Here is a 19,008-nt window from a genome sequence, read left to right as displayed (position 1 = left end):
AACAGGTGGACTGTGTGTACGTGCTCTTCGGCACACCCTGTGTTGACAGCTGCAATCAAAAACAGATCTTTCCCTAAACTGTGTCTTTGGCTGTGACTTGTCTGATGACTCCATCCTGTGGCTTTGCATCTAGTTAAGACATGGCTTCCAGATAGCACAATGAGTCTTAAAGGCACTGGACACTATTGGTAATTACTCAACAAGAATTGTTAGAATACAAACTTACCGGGTAACGAGCAATGGAGAGCTGTTGACAGTATCAAACTTTGATACTGTCAAACGTATTTTTTTGAGAAAGAGGTAATTTCTCACACAAATATTGAAAGACTTCAGGTCTTAAGCCTTTTAAAGGCATCTAAAAGAGGGGTTTTTTCCTTTCATTATTCTCTTGCCACTTCAACGACCAATTTTGTCAAAATTTTGTCCGTGCCTTTAAGCCAGAGCCATAGTTCTAATTCTTGAGAAGAAACACGCTCTGATGTGAAGTTCATTGAGGGTTGTCACCCCTGTCGTTCTTGTCTTTAAGACTGTAGGGGATCGTCCACTGCCTGCAGTGCCCGCAGTTGATGTCGTTTTGTAGTTAATCTTTTAATTTGGATGCTCTGCTGATCAGTATTAAGCATGTGATCAGGGCCCAATTTCCTAGAGCTGCTAAGCACAAAAATTTGCTTAGCATGAAATTCGTTCCTTAATAAAAGCAGGAGTACCAACCAAATGCCATTTGTTGCATATTGCTTGTTACTGGTATTCAGCTAAGTTCCAATGTTAGTGGTATTCAGCTGTTGCTTGCTTATCCTGAAAATCTCAGGGAAATTTTTTTGGTAATCCTGTTTTATCAAGGAAGAAATTTCATGCTAAGCAATTTTGTTTGCTTAGCAGCTATATAAAATTGGGGCCAGGCCTTGAATCACACACAGTGCACAGAGGCCATGATGGCCCCTGTTGCCCCTGGTCTTGGCCTTGGTGCACCTATTAGAAGTTTCCCATTGACTCTAAGATTTCCCAATGGAAGTGCCCTTTGCAAAATGAAAATGGCCTTGCCCTTTTAACGATGAAATTCAAGGCCTGGAGATATGATTTTATTTAATTGAAAAACTTCTTGATAATTTTGAACCTCAAAGCTTTTTATAAGCATGATATCAGTTAATCATTGGCGTAACAAATGTTTCCGTTTGAAACAGTGCTGTGTGTGAGAAATGTGTCTGCACCGATGGACCCAAAAGCTTTATACTTTGTTACTTATGTTAAAAACTATAGCTTATTCTCTATAAATTGTGGCTCCTTCGCTATGTTTTGTTTTACATACTCTCTTCAGTAAATTGATGATTTACTTACATCAACGCGCCAAACTGCACAAGTAGTGTAGTTAGTTGCGGGTAAACATCCAATTTGGACGTAGGCACGCATTAGTGAAATTTGACACTTTTGTCTGAGATCCGGGTACTCTGCTTCTATTTTTAGCATCAGTGCGGAAGGCTATTGGTAGAATGATAAGATGCACTGTGGTAATGATCTATGGTATTTCCACCATCTTTCAAATGTCTTTGTCATTGCTTGCATCAGTGTCTACCCATTCATTCTCAGCATCTCCTTGAAAAGATTTCTCCTACTAACTACTAAAAACAAATCGTTGGTGCTTTGATTGGTTTTGCATGCTGTCTGGATTTATGGCTCTCTCACAAATGTTACTAACCTATCACATTTTCTGTTCATCAACCCAGGAATGCACTGGGTCAAAGTGCAAAGTTTTTTTTAAATTTTTTTTTTTAAAGGCACTGGACACTATTGGTAATTGTCAAAGACCAGTCTTCTCACTTGGTGTAACTCAACATATGCATAAAATAACAAACCTGTGAAAATTTGATCTTGATTGGTCGTCGGAGTTGCGAGATAACTATGAAAGAAAAAAACACCCTTGTCACACGAAGTTGTGTGCTTTCAGATGCTTGATTTCGAGACCTCAAATTCTAAACTTGAGGTCACGAAATCAAATTCGTGGAAAATTACTTCTTTCTAAAAAACTACGTTACTTCAGAGGGAGCCATTTCTCACAATGTTTTATACTATCAACCTCTCCCCATTACTTGTTACCAAGTAAGGTTTTATGTTAATAATTATTTTGAGTAATTACCAATAGTGTCAACTGCTTTTAAGAGGTAAACAAGTTCCATTCCTTAGGTTTCAAATAAACACACCATCTTCCGAATAACTGTAAAAAGAAATCATAGCATTCAGTGATTGTTTACTTGTCAAATTGGAACTATCTATATGTGCTTATGTTTCGATTAGGCTGATGTAAATGAGCAATCAGTGATTTTTTGGATTGTCCAATGCTATTTCCTCATCTTTTGACAGCATTTCTCTAGAGAGTTGATACTGTTCTAACCAGCGAGCTAAATTAAATCTAAGCATTTTGTTTTTAGTACATGACATCCTGAACTCTTTGGAACATTGCTTAAAGACATCTTGCGAACCATTGTGCACACTCATCATGTAGCATCGCCGCTTTGTTCTTCACATTCGCACATCACAACGAATAGAATCTTCTACAGAACATTCTATTCAATGAGATGCTACATGTAGTTAGCAATCCTTAAAGTGATGATAGTACAAGATAACGCTGTATAATTGGATGGGACCGCTCAATCCTTTTTGGTTATGAATCATACAGTCAAAATAATCAGCCATGTCTGGATGTTTTCCTGCTGTTACCAGTGGTCACTCCCCTCGCATCATCAATTGCTACCGGAGAGTCAGACACATTTCACATTTTCATCTTTTGACAGCATTTCTCTGGAGAGTTGATACTGTTCTGAACTTTCTAACCTGCCAACTTTCAGCTAGATTAAATCTTTATAATATTTCTCTTATAATATCTACCAATCCTGAATTTTTGAGCATTGCTTCTGAGGCATCTCTTGTGAATTGCACATTCATATACGTACAAGTACATGTAGCATCACTCCATTGTTCTTCACATTCACACATCCCAAACGAATAGAATGTTCTAGAGAACATTCTATCCATTGAGATGCTAGATAGCAATCCTTAAAGTGATGATGGTATAAGATAACGCTGTATAATTGGATGGGACGCCTAAATCCTCCTTGGTTATGAATCAAACAGTCAAAGATACCAATGTAATCAGCCATGTCTGGAGGTTTTTCCTTCGGTTACCATGGTCACTCCACTCCCATCATCAATTGCCACCAGAGAGAGACAGGAACCTTTCCCCTTTTCATCTATCTTTGACAGCATTTCTCTGGAGAGTTGATACTGTTCTGAACTTTCTAACCAGCGAACTTTCAGCTAGATTAAATCTATGCAATATTTCTCTTATAATATCTAAGCCTTTAGTTTGTATAACTTTGCTTTGCAAACATTTCTTGCGAACCACACATTGTATTACAGGTACCTGTACATGTAGCATCACCACTTTGTGACATTCACATATCGATGGATATAATATAGAATGTTCTAGAACACTCTCTATCCATTGAGATGCTAGATGGCAATCCTTAGAGTGATGATAGTAGGCCTACACGTACATGTACCAGATAACGCTGTATAATTGGATGGGACCCCTCAACCCTCCTTGGTTATGAATCAAACAGTCAAAGATACCAATATAATCAGCCATGTCTGGAGGTTTTTCCTGCGGTTACCAGTGGTCACTCCCCTCGCATCATCAATTGCTACCAGAGAGAGAGACGGGTACCTTTCCCCTTTTCCTCTCTCTCATCAACTCATGGCATGCCCAACCGTGTACATATTTGGTCAAGTTATGTGGTGTTTCACTACCACAGTCATGGAGTCTGGTGATCGGTGTTGTACAAACAGACCACCCGTTCTTATATGGTGGGTTGAGGTGTGTTGTTATAATGATAAACTGCTGTGCAGTGCAGCTTGGCGGATTTGATATTATCTGGTTAAAGTGAGCTGACCATTCCTTTGACCATGGAGTCGGGATTCTTGGACCAACCATGGAGGTAGCATCTGTGGAGGAGCAATAATATTAGAAGGCAAAAGTTGTGCTCTTATTAGCTGTTCCGATCCAGTCGGAACAGCTATTGTTTTCGTCGAGATTTTTATTGTTTTTATTATTATTCTTTGTTTCCGCCTAAAACCCCATTGCATTTGTACACGTTTTTTGTTTATTCCTAATCTCCCAAACCACAAGGTCAAAAGAGTTAAATCATATATCAAATTGAAGCTTAGAACTTGAGCTTAATTCTAAATGTCACAAATGTTAAAATTCTTAATTAATTTACCACGTGACCCTCGTTTGCATATTTAATTGGGAAATCTTTGTAGAACCATTTCTCAAGAAGTTCACGGCAGATTCGTACCCTGTTTGTTGGTATAGACTCCTTGGGGACTGGAGATTAATTTTGAAAAACCGTGACCTCAAGTTGACCTCAACTTCCGGGTCAACCGGAAGTGGGACCATATCTCAAGTACTACATAACTGATTTTCAAACTTTCCTTAGTTTTAGACCTCTTAGGCGTTATAAATAAACTTTGAAAAACCGTGACCTCAAGTTGACCTCTACTTCCGGTTCAACCGGAAGTGGGACCATATCTCAAGTACTTTACAACCGATTTTCAAACTTTTTTCAGCTTTAGAACCCTTAGGCGTTAAAAATAAACTTTAAAAAACCGTGACCTCAAGTTGACCTCTACTTCCGGGTCAACCGGAAGTGGGACCATATCTCAAGAAGTACACGGCCGACTTTTAGACTGTTTGTAGTTATAGACTCCTTGGGGACTGGAGATTAATTTTGAAAAACCGTGACCTCAAGTTGACTTCTACTTTCGGGTAAACCGGATGTGGGACAATATCGATTATTAACTTAAGTTAGAGACTCCTTGGGCATTGGAGATAAGCCTTAGGTTACCGTGACCCCATGTCGACCTCTACTTCCGGGTTAACCAGAAGTGGCACCATAACTTAAGACACTGTTCATTATTTTAAAACTTTTTTTCAGTTATAGACTCCTTGGTAATTTTAGCACATAATCCGAGCAAAAGAACACGGAACAGCTTTGTGTTTGTTCACAAACACCTAATGTCTAGTTTTAACTTTGTTTTTCTCTCTGTATATTTTTTGAGTGTGTAAAGGAATTAAAATCCCCATATGCTGGTCCTCGTGTTCAAATAGCCTGTAGGCTTTTTTCTCCTAGGTAAAGGGCACCACATGAAGAAATTGTAAATTTCTACTTGAGCATTTATGGGGCACCAAGGCAATTACTAGTGGGCATGGAGGCACTAGGGGGCATGGAGGCACTAGGGGGCATGGAGGCACTAGGGGGCATGGAGGCACTAGGGGGCATGGAGGCACTAGGGGGCATGGAGGCACTAGGGGGCATGGAGGCACTAGGGGACATGGAGGCACTAGGGGGCATGGAGGCACTAGGGGACATGGAGGCACTAGGGGGCATGGAGGCACTAGGGGGCATGGAGGCACTAGGGGGCATGGAGGCACTAGGGGGCATGGAGGCACTAGGGGACATGGAGGCACTAGGGGGCATGGAGGCACTAGGGGGCATGGAGGCACTAGGGGGCATGGAGGCACTAGGGGGCATGGAGGCATTCGCCTTCGTTGCCTCAGTTGTCTCAGTGAAGTATCAGGCCTCAATTGTGCGTTTGAGCGTGAAACCATACTTTCTACTTCTCACCCATGCACTCTTGCTTTGCTGAGATGTAGAACAATGGGCCATTCCAACAGCTTTATTCCACGTACTGCATGTCTTTGGTACTCCTCGCCTGGTGCATGTTTCCTTCCATTCTACATTCTAGACTTGTTTGGGTATCAATATCTAACTTCAACTTCCCTGAGTTATTTTCATCTTCAATGTTTTTCTTCTTGTAGCCCCTTGCCAAGAGTGGATTTGAAAAGCCTTGTTTTTAGCAAACTTGTTCAGATTAAACAACTTTTGCATGTTGGGCAGTCCCATGGAACTGTAAACCTCATTGCCAAAATTTCAAAATGACACAAATGTGACACTGAGACACCATTTTTTAGCTAATTGTATGAATTTTAATAAAATGTAATTTGTTACTAAAAAGTTTCAGCGGCTCAAGTGCTATTTTCAACTGAAAAAATACTTGAAAAATAGTGAAATTTGCTCAAAAATTTTACCCTGATTAAATAGTATTTGCTTTGGTTTTGTACCTGTTTGAAGTTTTCTATAGTAACAACACAATGATGGAAAAACAAGTAAATTATTCTTTTAAAATTTTATGATATAGGTCCTGAAACTTGCTGACAATTTCGATAGCAAATCGTATGTCAAGAATTTATACAAAAATGAAAGGAGGCCAGTGTCATCAAAGGGAACTCTCAACTGATGTAAAGATAGAACTTGTTGGGGAAAACAACAAGTCTGTGTAGCATTAACCATTATACAGTGATTTGTGCACTGATTTATAAAGAAATTAGCAAACAAAAGAACAAACATTATGAGAAAAGTTACTATATTACAAAAGTTTTAAGGAAAACGGTTTTCGTCACCGAATAAGTTTTGCAAATTTCAAAACATATGGTTCTCCTAGATTTAAGAAATTTCTTCTTTAATCGGAAAAAAACACAAAAAAAAAACACACTCAAAAACCCAAACCCTAATATTGTACACATTAGAACAGGCCAGATTTCTATTTAATTTCAGCATACTATCTCCCCAATAACTGTAAATAAAATCTTAAAATTTGATGATTGTGTTGTGTGAAAGTAGCATCAAACAATCAAGATTATTATTATTAATGTTTGTTTTATATTTATTTTAATCACAATTTGATAAGTATAAAAATCTTAAATGTTAACATTTTAACCTCACAGAAGAAGTAAACACCACCAACAACATCAACAACAACAAAAGACAACAACGTGCGTCCACTGTAAAGCCGAGAGGGACGACATGTCCGAGGACACCCAGGCAGTCTGCGAGGCATGTGCCCAGAAGCTACTCGCAGGCAGTAGAGAAACGTTACTAGAAGAAGAGGAGGATGCATCAGTCAGATAGGTGAGTAACAAGTTTTTTTTTTTTTTTTAGCTGTGCCTTGTGTTTTTTATTTCAGTGTGTACGGGCTGTGTCAAATCAAGGGACTTGGGATATGGCTATGTCAATGGATTGACTATAGGTATGGCTATGACTGCGGCTTTTGCAATGGCTAATGCTATGGCTACAGTTATGGCGATTATGGCTGTTAGCTTCAGCAACATAATCGAAGAATAAACCTTTTCACTAATCTGGACTTAATTTCATAGAGATGCTTAAGCAGAAAATATCTCCTGTTAAGCAGAAATCAGCTGGATACCATTCACAAATTGTACACTTGACATGGTAGTTTGGCTGGTAACTTTCTTTCTGGTAAGCAGCTAAGCTACTTTTTCTGCTTAAGCAGCTCTATGAAATTGGACCATGGACTCAGTTTCGTAGAGCTGCTTAAGCAGAAAATATTGCTTTAAAACTTTCTGCTAAGCAAATATTAGCAGGATATCAGTCACAGATTTTGCATGAGAAATGGCATGTTGGCTGGTAACCTTAGTTTGGTAAGCGTAATTTTATTGTGCTAGGCTACTTTTTGTGCTTAAGCAGCTCTACAATATTGGGCCCTAGCTGTAGCCACTAGCTGTAGCCAATCTATTCAGCCACATCCATACAATCCTTCATCAGACGGACACCATCTTTGTCTGGTTCATGGTGTTCAAAAGGAATAATGAATATTGATTCTCAATATGTCCATAATGGAGCCCAACTTTTATTGCCCTTTATGTGCTTTAGGGCTCAAAGCATTTGTTCGTATATGATATATACTTTCCTGGGTGGCAAGCTCAGCTATCGGAAATGTGGTGTTTATTTCTTTCCTCAAGTATTGATATTGTTCAGGTATTTAAGCTGGGATCAAGTTGTGTCTGAGATAAATGAATTGTAATATTGCCAAGTGAAATTTAAAGTGGTAGTTTTTAATAAAACCTGGCTTGAGTTCTGCAAAAGAATTCAGGGCATTCAGAGTTGTTCCAGATCGAAAAGAATGCACAAACAAAATGGTTTTATACATTGATTTGAAAAATAAGAATAAATGAATACATAAATAAGTAAATAATTAAATAAATTCAAAAATAGCATTAGCTGTTGCAAACTGCTGCTTATCAACCAAAAGGACCTAAACTGAATAAATAAGTACACAATAAAAATAAAAATAACATTAAAATAATCAATTTATAAAGAAATTATGTCTTTGCCCTCGCTTTGCCCCCCCCCCCTTCTTCCCCCCCCCCCAAAAAAAAAAAAATCTGATTACACCATTGGATGATTGGTCTTTAGATGTCTTGAAAGAATCTCAACCTTTCAAACATACTAATTTTCCCTAATAATTGTAATGGTCAAAATGTTTTAATCTATTGAACAACATAAATGTTACCTACTTTTTTTTGGTTTCTTTTAATCATCCACCACAATTGGATGGACCACATTTATAATCACTCATAATTATTTTAAGCATAAAATACGTAATATTTATTATCAGTTGTTACTGAATTACTGAATTCAAATTTGTAATTATATTTTTTTTTCTACAAATAATGACACGTGTTTGGTAATACATGTGTGTATGGCCTTAACACATACTGTTTGCCTTACTGAATTAAAGAAATTTGTTCAGATGCAAATTAGTAGTTTTATTTCTTCTACAAACAATGACACATGTATGTATTATTAAGTAAGACTGAACACATACTGTTCGCCTTGACTGTTTGCCTTGAGCACCCAGCAGGGTGGATATGTGTACAATGTCTTATTATTATTAAGACCTCAAGCATTTTTGTTATATCGTACCAAAACAAACATGTTATCTTATTAACCAGATGCAATTTGGTAATAAATGACTTAACCAGTGTTATCTGCTAATTACACTAAGTAGATTACCGTGATTAGTTTTCTAGTTTTGTTTTCATAACTGGTCGTTCTAGAACATTCTATGGGCCATTATGCTTGAACAAAATAAAAGATTAAAGAGAAAGTACTCCATTACTGTTGTTTTAATCAGAAAATTAACAAACAATAACCAACCTGTGGCAATTTATTCAATTCAAACGTCCTATTTTAGTGAGAATTTGTTGTTACAATGTTTCCCTGCCCTGTTCACTTAGAATGTACAATTCTAAAACAAAACCACATACTTCAGTTTCTTAAATTTTGTTTAGATTTACTGGGATTTTCCTGAAAATAACGGGGCCAAAAAACAACAAGATCAGCCATACATCTGGCTGTATGGTGATGATTGTACAGAAATAAATGGTCTTTAAAACCTGGTTAATAATAAGGGTAACTTTCAAACAGCAAATTGTGGAGTTGTCGAGTGCAAACCTCAACTTGACATTATTCCAGACAGAAATACTTTCTTTGAGGATTTATGCATAATCTTTTAATAATCAGTGAGCTTCCAGAATGGACTTAAACATTTTTTGATAATAACGAGGTCTGTACCTGGTCTTTATCAATTAATTTCTCTTCCAATAAAATCGCACATTAAGAATTTTGTGTATGCGGAGAGCTAATATTAATGTCAGGTTGTAAAAGTTCCTTTGTACACACACGCATCTTCTGTTGCATTAACTTTGGTCGCTTATAAATGCCAAAGCTGAAGACAATTGTACCTTGAATCTAATTAGACATACGGTACATCAAATGGATATTTGTAGTAGTTTCTTTCCCTACCCATCTTCCTATCACATACATACTTTCTATACATACTCAATCAAGCTACACTACTCCTTATCGTTTCCAAACACGCCACAGTGCCATCTCCACCCTCCAATCATTGTTCATATTTGGTCAGCACCACCGCTGGTTGCAGTCTATTTAAACATGCCAATAGATAGCTAAAGGTTGTGCAACGGAGTCAGAGAGAAAGAAGAAAAGAAGAAAACTGAAATCTCAATACCATCCCTGCATCCTTCTCCGACCAATCAGATCCCGCGGTGAACAGACCCTGGATGAATGTTCGGCGTTGTGATTGGTCAGGAGTGGGCCCACATACCCTGACTTCACCAATGCCTTCATTTAGACCTCCCCATTCCTGACATGCCAGCTTAGGGTCATAGCCTCTGCCTACTATTGTGTACGGCCCCTTACTAGCTAGCTGAGACATTGGCTACTCTTTTCACTTGCTCAACGGCCTACTACTTCTCTTTGCTTTCCTTTGCTCTGCGGCGTGCAAGTCTTGACTGATTGTCCTCGTGTAGTTCCCTACGTTTGATAGCACACTCCTTAGCTCGGTCGGCAAACACTGCATGCTTCTGAGTACCCGATAGCTCTGCTTCAAAGGGTTTGCATTTAGTTATTTCAACCATGGCTGCTTCAAAATCAAAGGGTGAGCTGCTTTTCTTTTTCTTTTTGTGTTTTTTTCCCCTCCTTTTCCTTTTTTGTTTTCCTTTTTTTCTGCTTTCAGACATATCCATGCTGCTTGCATTTTCTTTCCAGTTGTCATGTAACTAAATTGCCGTTATAATACTTATAATATCTTAAAGGGGTTGCAATTCGTTAACTTCTGGAAGAGTACATTATTCAATGTTTTCGGCTTTTATTGCAGAAGAAATGGCCCTGTCATTCAAAATGTGGGGTTTATTTTCCTTGTTATTTGAAAAAGAAAAAAAATGTTTATAACATTAACATATATTTCTATATTTTTTGGTCAACTTATAATTACTTGTTTCAAATTTAATGGCCAGTAAATTTTAACTAATATTAGCATGAAGAAAATTTTGTCAAAAAAAGGCTGCATGAAAAATGCAGGAATTCAGCATCTGATTGCCAATACCAAATAATATTTGGGATTAAAATCTTTTGATAATTATCGGTTAGACACTTAACGTTTTTGTTATACAAATCCCACATGTTGGTTCATTTTTAAACCATTCCGTACCCTTGGGGGTGGGGGAGAGTGGGAGCCCAGAGTTTAGAGTTACACAAAGGCATTAATACTTCCTTTGTGTGCAATAGGCCTAGTGTCTTTTGCATGTATTCTGTTTTAGGACTTAACTAAAACAACTAATTATAGAACATTTTATATGCATCCACTATAACATTTACTGTAACAGGATGATCAAAATGACATCTTTTCAGTTTTTGCCTTCTCATGTTTTTGTTTTTTCTCATTACAAAGTCTGTCTTCTTTCCTATTTTGCTTTATTGCTAGCTGCTAACAACCTTTGATAGTCTGTAGTGTTCATTACACACATACATCTCATATCTCCCTCTGCCCACCAGTGCATTCCTAATTTGGCAAGCCCACTTTCGTTCGCTTAGCTATCAAAGCTTCCATGTTAATCATCATTTTCATTTCCTTTTAATAATACTTGTTAGAATATAATGACCCTGGGTGGATTTCTCAAAGAGTTAAGACTTGTCTTTTATCTTGAGTTAGGACGAGCTACTTAGGACTAGCCTCAAGTTTGTAGTATCTCCTAGGACTAGTCCTAGGACTAGTCCCCAAGTTAGGGCTAGGACTAGTCCTAACTCTTTGTGAAATGGACCCCTGGATTGTTCAAATATATTCTGGATAAGACATCAAATACTTTTGCCTCTTTTTTCACTCTATTGATCCAACTGTTGGAAGTATAGTTTGAATATCAGGGGTCAAAGTTCAAGTGTCTCCCCTGTTTTTGATGAGTTGTAAAACTTTAAATTTGCCAGATTTCCTTTGCCTTTTTGTTTAATTCCACATAATTTGTTTAATTAAGTTATTATCATGGATCTAACATCTCCCCTAACAATTTTGTTCTAGCAGATGGGAGTGGCACTACGCCACACTCTTATTTAAAGAATGCATGTTATACCCAACTCTCATTTCAAGAAGCGTTTTATAGTTTAACATAGAACTTGATCTAAAGTCAGTACAAAACATTTAGGTGAAAATCTACATTATAGAGTTGTTACTAATTGTAGATTTCAAAGTAAGTTTTCATTGTAAACTTGACTTCAACCACAGTGAACCATTATAAGTAGGAGGAAACATGAACCCAAAGTAACAAAATGAGAGAGAGAGAGTAAAAGCCTGGTCCATACTGCGAATGCGAAGCAAGTTTTTACGTCATGGGGTTGTTTTCCCAGCAAATGTTTCGTAGGAGTTGAGTACATCTCAACTTAATTATTAAATGCTTTCCAAATTGTGGCGTACAAATTCGCTTTGCATTCGCAGGAAGTATGAACCGAGCTTACCTCATATTGTTTCTCTTCACTTAAACCTTTTTTTTGTGGCTCAAGGGAAAAAGAGCCTGTAGGCACAAAAACTTGCTAAGCACAGAAAACTATTTCTTAACAGATACAGGTTACCAGCCAAAATTTCATCAAGTTTCAATCGTTGTGACTGGTGCCCCACTCAATTTTTGCTTAGCAAAGAATTTTCATCAAGCGGTATTTTCTGCTTAACAGCTTTATGAAATTGGTCCTAGGATACAAACTACATTTAAGCGTTCAAGCTGTCAAAAGTTTGGATGCATTCTGGGCCTAATTTCATAGAGCTGCTTAAGCACAAAAATGACATAAGCACAACAACATTATTCTTTTCCAGAACAGGGTTACCAGTCAAAATGCCATGTCATATGTACAAATTGTGACTGGTATCCTGCTCATTCCTACTCAGCAGAAAACTTTTCAGCAACATTTTCTGCTTGGGCAGCTCTAAGCATGTAAGCACACAAGCTTGCTAAGCACAACAAATTATTGCTTACCAAAAATAGATTACCAGCCAAAATACTGGACATTTACCATTGCTGTGAGTACCTCACTACACTAACTTCTTGCTTCAATAGAATGTTCCAAGCAGACTTTTCTGCTAAACAGCTCTATGAAATTGGGCCTCCATCAAACAGAAATCAATGCCCTGTTCCCCACCTCTGTCCTACTCCCTGGAACCTTAGCTCCATATTGGAAGCACACCAATTACTTCCGACATTACCCCTCTATGCAATCAGAGTTCTCCATATATGGTCACGGAGACAGGTTGTGTAGTCATTGTAGGACTTTGCAGAAACTTCCTCTTGGTCCTCCATGGTTGAATCATTGCAAAAGTAGCTTAAGCACAACAAAATTATTCTTACCAGAACAAGGTTACCAGCCAAAACACCATGTCACATGTACAATTTGTGACTGGTTTCCTGCTCATTTCTGCTAAGCAGAACATTGTTAGACAATATTTTCTGCTTAATATCAGCAGCTCTATGAAATTGGGCCCAGGTCTGAAATTCAAACCTGCGCCTCCTTGAAACAGAAACAATGCCCTGTTATCCAGCCCCCCCCCCCCCTTTCCCACCCTCTATGCAATCAGGGTTCTCCATATATGGTCACGGGGACAGGTTGTGTAGTACTGCCTCTTTGTAGGACTTTCCAGAAACTTCCTCTTGGTTGAGTTATTGCAAAAGTTGCTTAGCACAACAAAATTATTCTTACCAGAACAAGGTTACCAGTCAAAATACCATGTCACATGTACAATTTCTGACTGATATTCTGCCCATTTCTGCTAAGCAGAACCTTATTCAGCAACATTTTCTGCTAAGCAGCCTTATGAAATTGGGGCCAGGTCTGAAATTCAAACCTGAGCCTCCTTGAAACAGAAACAATGCCCTGTTATCCAGCCCCCCCCCCCTTTCCCACCCTCTATGCAATCAGGGTTCTCCATATATGGTCACGGGGACAGGTTGTGTAGTACTGCCTCTTTGTAGGACTTTCCAGAAACTTCCTCTTGGTTGAGTTATTGCAAAAGTTGCTTAGCACAACAAAATTATTCTTACCAGAACAAGGTTACCAGTCAAAATACCATGTCACATGTACAATTTCTAACTGATATTCTGCCCATTTCTGCTAAGCAGAACCTTATTCAGCAACATTTTCTGCTAAGCAGCCTTATGAAATTGGGGCCAGGTCTGAAATTCAAACCTGAGCCTCCATGAAACAGAAACAATGCCCTGTTATCCAACCCCCTTCCCCGCCCTCTATGCAATCAGGGTTCTCCATATATGGTGGTACCTCGGCCTTACTGCAGGACTTTCCAGATACTTCCACTTCTCTCTCGGTGGACTCATTGCCATAATGTGTCCCTGCCTTTGTGAGGCTGGAGCAAATGCATTGAAACAATACCACACTCCTATATCTGCCTGTCAGATGTTTTTATGGGGATCGTCACCCCTCTTCCCCCCCCCCCCCCACGCAAAAATGATTATGGGCCCACCTTAACTCCAGGATCCAATTGCATAGAGCTGCTTAGCGACCGATTTTGTGCTTACTGTGTGATTTCCATTTCATAGCACTGCTAACTGTAAGACACACAAAAAGGCATGCTAACCTTCCGGTGCTTACTGTATGAAAATGGGTAACATTCAAATACGAATCCATTGTGAACCTGTGAAATATGCTTATGTTTAAGCAAATTTTTCTGCTATAGTTAGCACAAAAGTTTACTTAACGCTAAGCAGCACTATGGAATTGGGCCCAGCTAAATAGGCCTTCATTGCCATTGGTTGAACAACATATTAGGTTCCGACAAGGATCGGAATGTATGTACACTCTTAGTTTACATGGGAAGGGTTGGCTGCGCCTACATGTAGTATGACATGCACAGAGATTGTGCCTTTAGTGCTATTCACGTTACAGCAATTTAACTGCGGTCCCTTGCCTAACTTTTGCATGGTTGTAAAATGTAGCAATGTTTGACAAGATTTTGCAGGAGAACTTGGACAGTTGAACAAATTGTTGTCCTTTCACAAGAGGTACATTTTGCACATGTGTGGTTCTTCCATATGCACACATTTGCCTCAGTGTAATAATGAAAACGGTAATGCCACACAGGGATAATACAATATTATGCAAACTTATTGAGACCACTACAAATCTAGACGCTCAAGTTTGAACTTTTCTAGTTCATGAAAAAGGAAATCAAAGGTGAATGGCTGATTTTAAAGCTTGGGGCAAGACACAGAAAACTGCCATTTTGGGGGTTAGACAATGGCCCTTTTTAAGTTTGAAAAAAAAACTCTGATCATTTGTTTGATTGCTTTGCATATGTCTCTTTATTTATCCGCAGCACCTATATTCACACAGGAGATGTGCGACATCGAAGAAGTAGAAGACAGCTGCGCATGCTTCCAGGTCAAAATCACAGGCGAACAACCGATCGAGGTCAAGTGGTGCGACGAGGAGGGCGCCCTCGACGAGAACGATGTTCGCATCGACATGGAGGAGGACGAGGCCAAGGGTGTCTACACGCTCACAATCACCGAATTAAGAATGGAAGATTCCGGCACATATACATGCGAGGCTACAAACAAGCACGGCAAAACAATCTCTGAAGCAACCATAGGTATTGAACCAATGCCTGACACAGCACGGAAGCTAGTTGATAAAGTCGCCCACTTGGAATGAGAATTTGAGGCCATAAAGATCCCTTCTACACCCTCCCTCCAACCTCAAGCAATGGATTCAACAGTTCACCCCACTCCTTCTTGACCACTCCCCTCCTCCCTCACCATCTTACTTGTCCAAATAATCCAATAACTGTTTATTCTGGACACACGTCTCTCACTTGAAAGTACTGGACTTGGTGCAATTTTATCTTGAAATTGTAAATCACGTCGTTGTTGAAACCACCACAACAGATCGCAGTGACATTTTTGTTGGCAGTGTATCCTAGAGCTTATCAAGCAAACCTGGCAGATCAGATTGTGCATAGAGAACTGTAGGAGCAACTTTTATTGTGTTTCTTTACGTTTATATAAGTGCCTTAGTAAGATAGTTTCTTATGATAAATAAAACCTCTCCCGTTATAGATGTCTACAAGGCTTTTTTAAAGATTTTAAAATTCACAGAAAAAGAAGCCCAAACCACTCGCTCTCATATTCATGTTTTTTTTCCTGAACCTTTGATCCGACCTTCCAATATGGGTATGGTGAGGGAAATTTTTACTAGCTGAGCCTTCATGATTGGTTAATGTACCTGCAGTAACAGTAATAAACTGTAACTTCTCAATCACGCTCTACTTAATTTAAGTGGAGACTAAGGCAACAGGTTGACGCCCGCTATCCATGTTGTAATTTGCATGATACAACGATGGTCACTCTGCCAACCAAACCCCAACCCCAGACTTCGAAGCCCTCTTTCGTCTTACTTTGGAAGAGTGCTAACATAAGCATTTTAAATTTACTCATCACAAAATCAGAACACTTTCTTCTTCCATTGACTGATCATGACAGTTGTAACTAGCCTGGGGTAGATGTTTATACAAAAAAGAGAACAAAAATTCAATTTTGTCCAAACTTAAAGCCACAAGTTGCAACTCTCATGATCCGTTTTTAGTTATGAATGATGAAGGTATTTCACCGTGTGCCTTATTCAGGGGAAATGCTACATGAATTTATACCTGAACTGTTTTCATTTTTTTTAAAGCAATAACTACAGAATCCGGTTCAACTTTTCCTAAAATTAAAATAAAAAATAAACTGCATGGGTTTATAGGGATACTGCTTTTTCTTTGTAGGTATGTGTGCTGTGTACAAAGTTAATATCAATATTTATTAAACATAAAATAATAATAATACAACAGATAAGACTAAATAAATAAACTGTACAACTAAAGATGGCTGCCTCAATTAGCTGAAACAATCCATGCCTATCCTGTTGAATCACTACAGTGTGATTAATCCGCTACTGGTCATGGCGTTTTCTCATTTTATTTCCCCGTAGTTGGTAACTTAAATATCTGTAGTCTACTATACACATTTTTAGAACAGTTTGAACTACATGTTTTTTGCAATAATTCTGTCTTAGATTTTGCATTAGTTTTCACGGGGGTGTTAAACTCCTAATTTTATTCAACCCTAGCAAGACATATCATTGAATGGTAGACTAGAAATGAGCGTTATTTGTACATGTTATATATGTAAGTCATAAAAACTTTTTATATATTATTAAGGCATGAATCGAATGTCATTATGCAATTTTATATTCTGGATAGAACTTTACATCCATTCAGTCAATAAAATCGAAAGCTTTAAAACAGCAGAATCACGTCTGTAGCCCCCTCGCCCACTTAAAACAATTGTGGCTTTGTTGATTACTTCTTTCAACACTATGTCACATATAGACAGTAGAAATATTATACATCTTTATCCACAAATACATTTTAGATTCTGATGAAGACTGTATAGTTTTTACCCAGTACTGCTATTTTGTTTTTAGATCCTTGTATTCAAAGAGAACATTTTGCAGAGCGGGTTATGAATAGGAAAAGAGAGAGACCCATCAAATATATTTTTTGATTTGACATGGGTCGATATTTTTAACGGAAGAAACTGCACAAGTCTTTTAAAATGTCACACAATTTTGACTCTCCATCTCCATACTTAACATGATTGTAATTTCCTAAAGTGAATGGTGAAACCATTTGTTAACCAGTCCCAAATAAAACAACCTGATGGTTTGCAGAGAAACATTTACTCATCGTCTATTTGTCTCGCTTCTCTTTTTTCGCATCTAAATCTTAAAATTTAATGTGTTTTGTATTTATTTTAGAGCTTCTGCTTATTCGCATTGTCATAGTTGCAGATGCCTGGCAGAGTAAGAATAATAATGATATAGCGCCAACACCTTCAGGAGAAAGTCTCTAAGTGCTCAGGAGAATGTGTGAGTCCCCTGGCCCTTTAAAGGCACTGGACACTATTGGTAAATACTCAAAATACTCATAAAAACTTACTTGGTAACAAGCAATAGAGAGCGGTTGATGGCATAAAACATTGTGAGAAACGGCTCCCTCTGAAGTGAAAATTTTTTTTGAGGAGGTAACTACTCACTCTAATATAAAAGACTTCTGGCCTAAAACCCTTTTTTAGGCATTTTGAAAGCACTAAAAATTATTGTGCAACAAGGGTGTTTTTTCTTTTATTATTCTCTTGCAACTTTCGATTACCAATTGCAAATTTTCACAGATGCACCAAGTGAGAATGCTGGTCTTTGACTGTTTACAAAGGTGTCCAGTTCACATGATCAACAGGTTAATGTCCCATCCAAAAGTCATAACAATTGAAAAAATATCTTGCTCAAGGACACAAGTGCCATGACCGGGACTTGAACCCTCACTCCGGTGGTTAGAAACATGAGAGCTTGAGTCAATTGCTCTTGATCGCTCGGACACATTACTCCAGGACCTACTTCTATCCAAGCAATAACAGTTCTCAATAACACTTACTGTTTCCAAGGTTTCCAGTTGAAACTAAAATTTAAAAAGGGTATGTACTTTGGCGTGCAACTCCTTTTTTTTGGTAAGTTGGCAGGTCTGGGCGTGAACAGGGCACTCTAAAACTGGTAGAGCCCATGTTAAGTTTAAAAAGGATTCTTAAGGCCGAGTCACACTGCAGCGATAACGAAAACGATAACGATCATGACGCAAAAAGAACGCATTGTATTGGTTGAATTGCTCACGCATAATCCCCCACGCTCATTCAACCAATGGATTGCGTCCTCTTTGCTTCGTTATCGTTAACATTCTCGTTATCGCTGCAGTGGGACCGGGCCTTTAGGAAGATAAAGGGTAACCCCAGAGCTATTTTATAAACTCTGAAACATAGCAAAACAAATCATTGTGAAATGATGTGAGTGATATCTTTTTAAGAATTTTGCAAAGCCCATACAAGTTGATCTGCTAGTCTAAAAACAACACAAATGCATATTTCAAACCAACTTCCCACTATAAGTGGTCTGTTTTAAACTAATTCAATAGTTTAAAAAAAAAAACTTTTTTTCCACTTTTTTTTTCTTGTTCACTTTCGGCAACCCAACAACAAATGTACCAAATCAGTTTTCAAAATCTCAACTGACTGTATTTGTGACTGAATGAGGGCGCTTTCAATTTGCATTGCACAATAAGAGCAGTTTGTCTTATTTTGATTGCTGTACAGTGATTATTTAAAGGTAGTTATCCAAACGAGGACAGGTGCCTGGATGTAACTCGGGATAACTT

The 19,008-nt window shown here is 38.2% G+C and overlaps 1 protein-coding gene across 2 annotated transcripts in view; it reads left to right on the top strand.

Annotated features, from left to right (window-relative positions):
- Window positions 1–15,168, top strand: part of LOC117291257 — an 81,109-nt gene extending 65,941 nt beyond the window's left edge. For both annotated transcript variants that reach the window (XM_033772882.1, XM_033772881.1), the window contains 2 exons: window positions 6,839–7,022; window positions 15,082–15,168. In XM_033772882.1, coding sequence (XP_033628773.1) covers window positions 6,839–7,022 — 184 coding nt within the window. In that variant the 3' untranslated portion in view covers window positions 15,082–15,168. The remainder of the gene's footprint in view (window positions 1–6,838; window positions 7,023–15,081) is intronic.
- The last annotated feature ends 3,840 nt before the right edge of the window (window positions 15,169–19,008 follow it).

The sequence above is a fragment of the Asterias rubens genome, chromosome 6 (genome assembly GCF_902459465.1).
Source record: "Asterias rubens chromosome 6, eAstRub1.3, whole genome shotgun sequence".
NCBI lineage: Eukaryota > Metazoa > Echinodermata > Asteroidea > Forcipulatida > Asteriidae > Asterias > Asterias rubens.
This window is presented reverse-complemented; position numbering and strand designations above follow the sequence as displayed.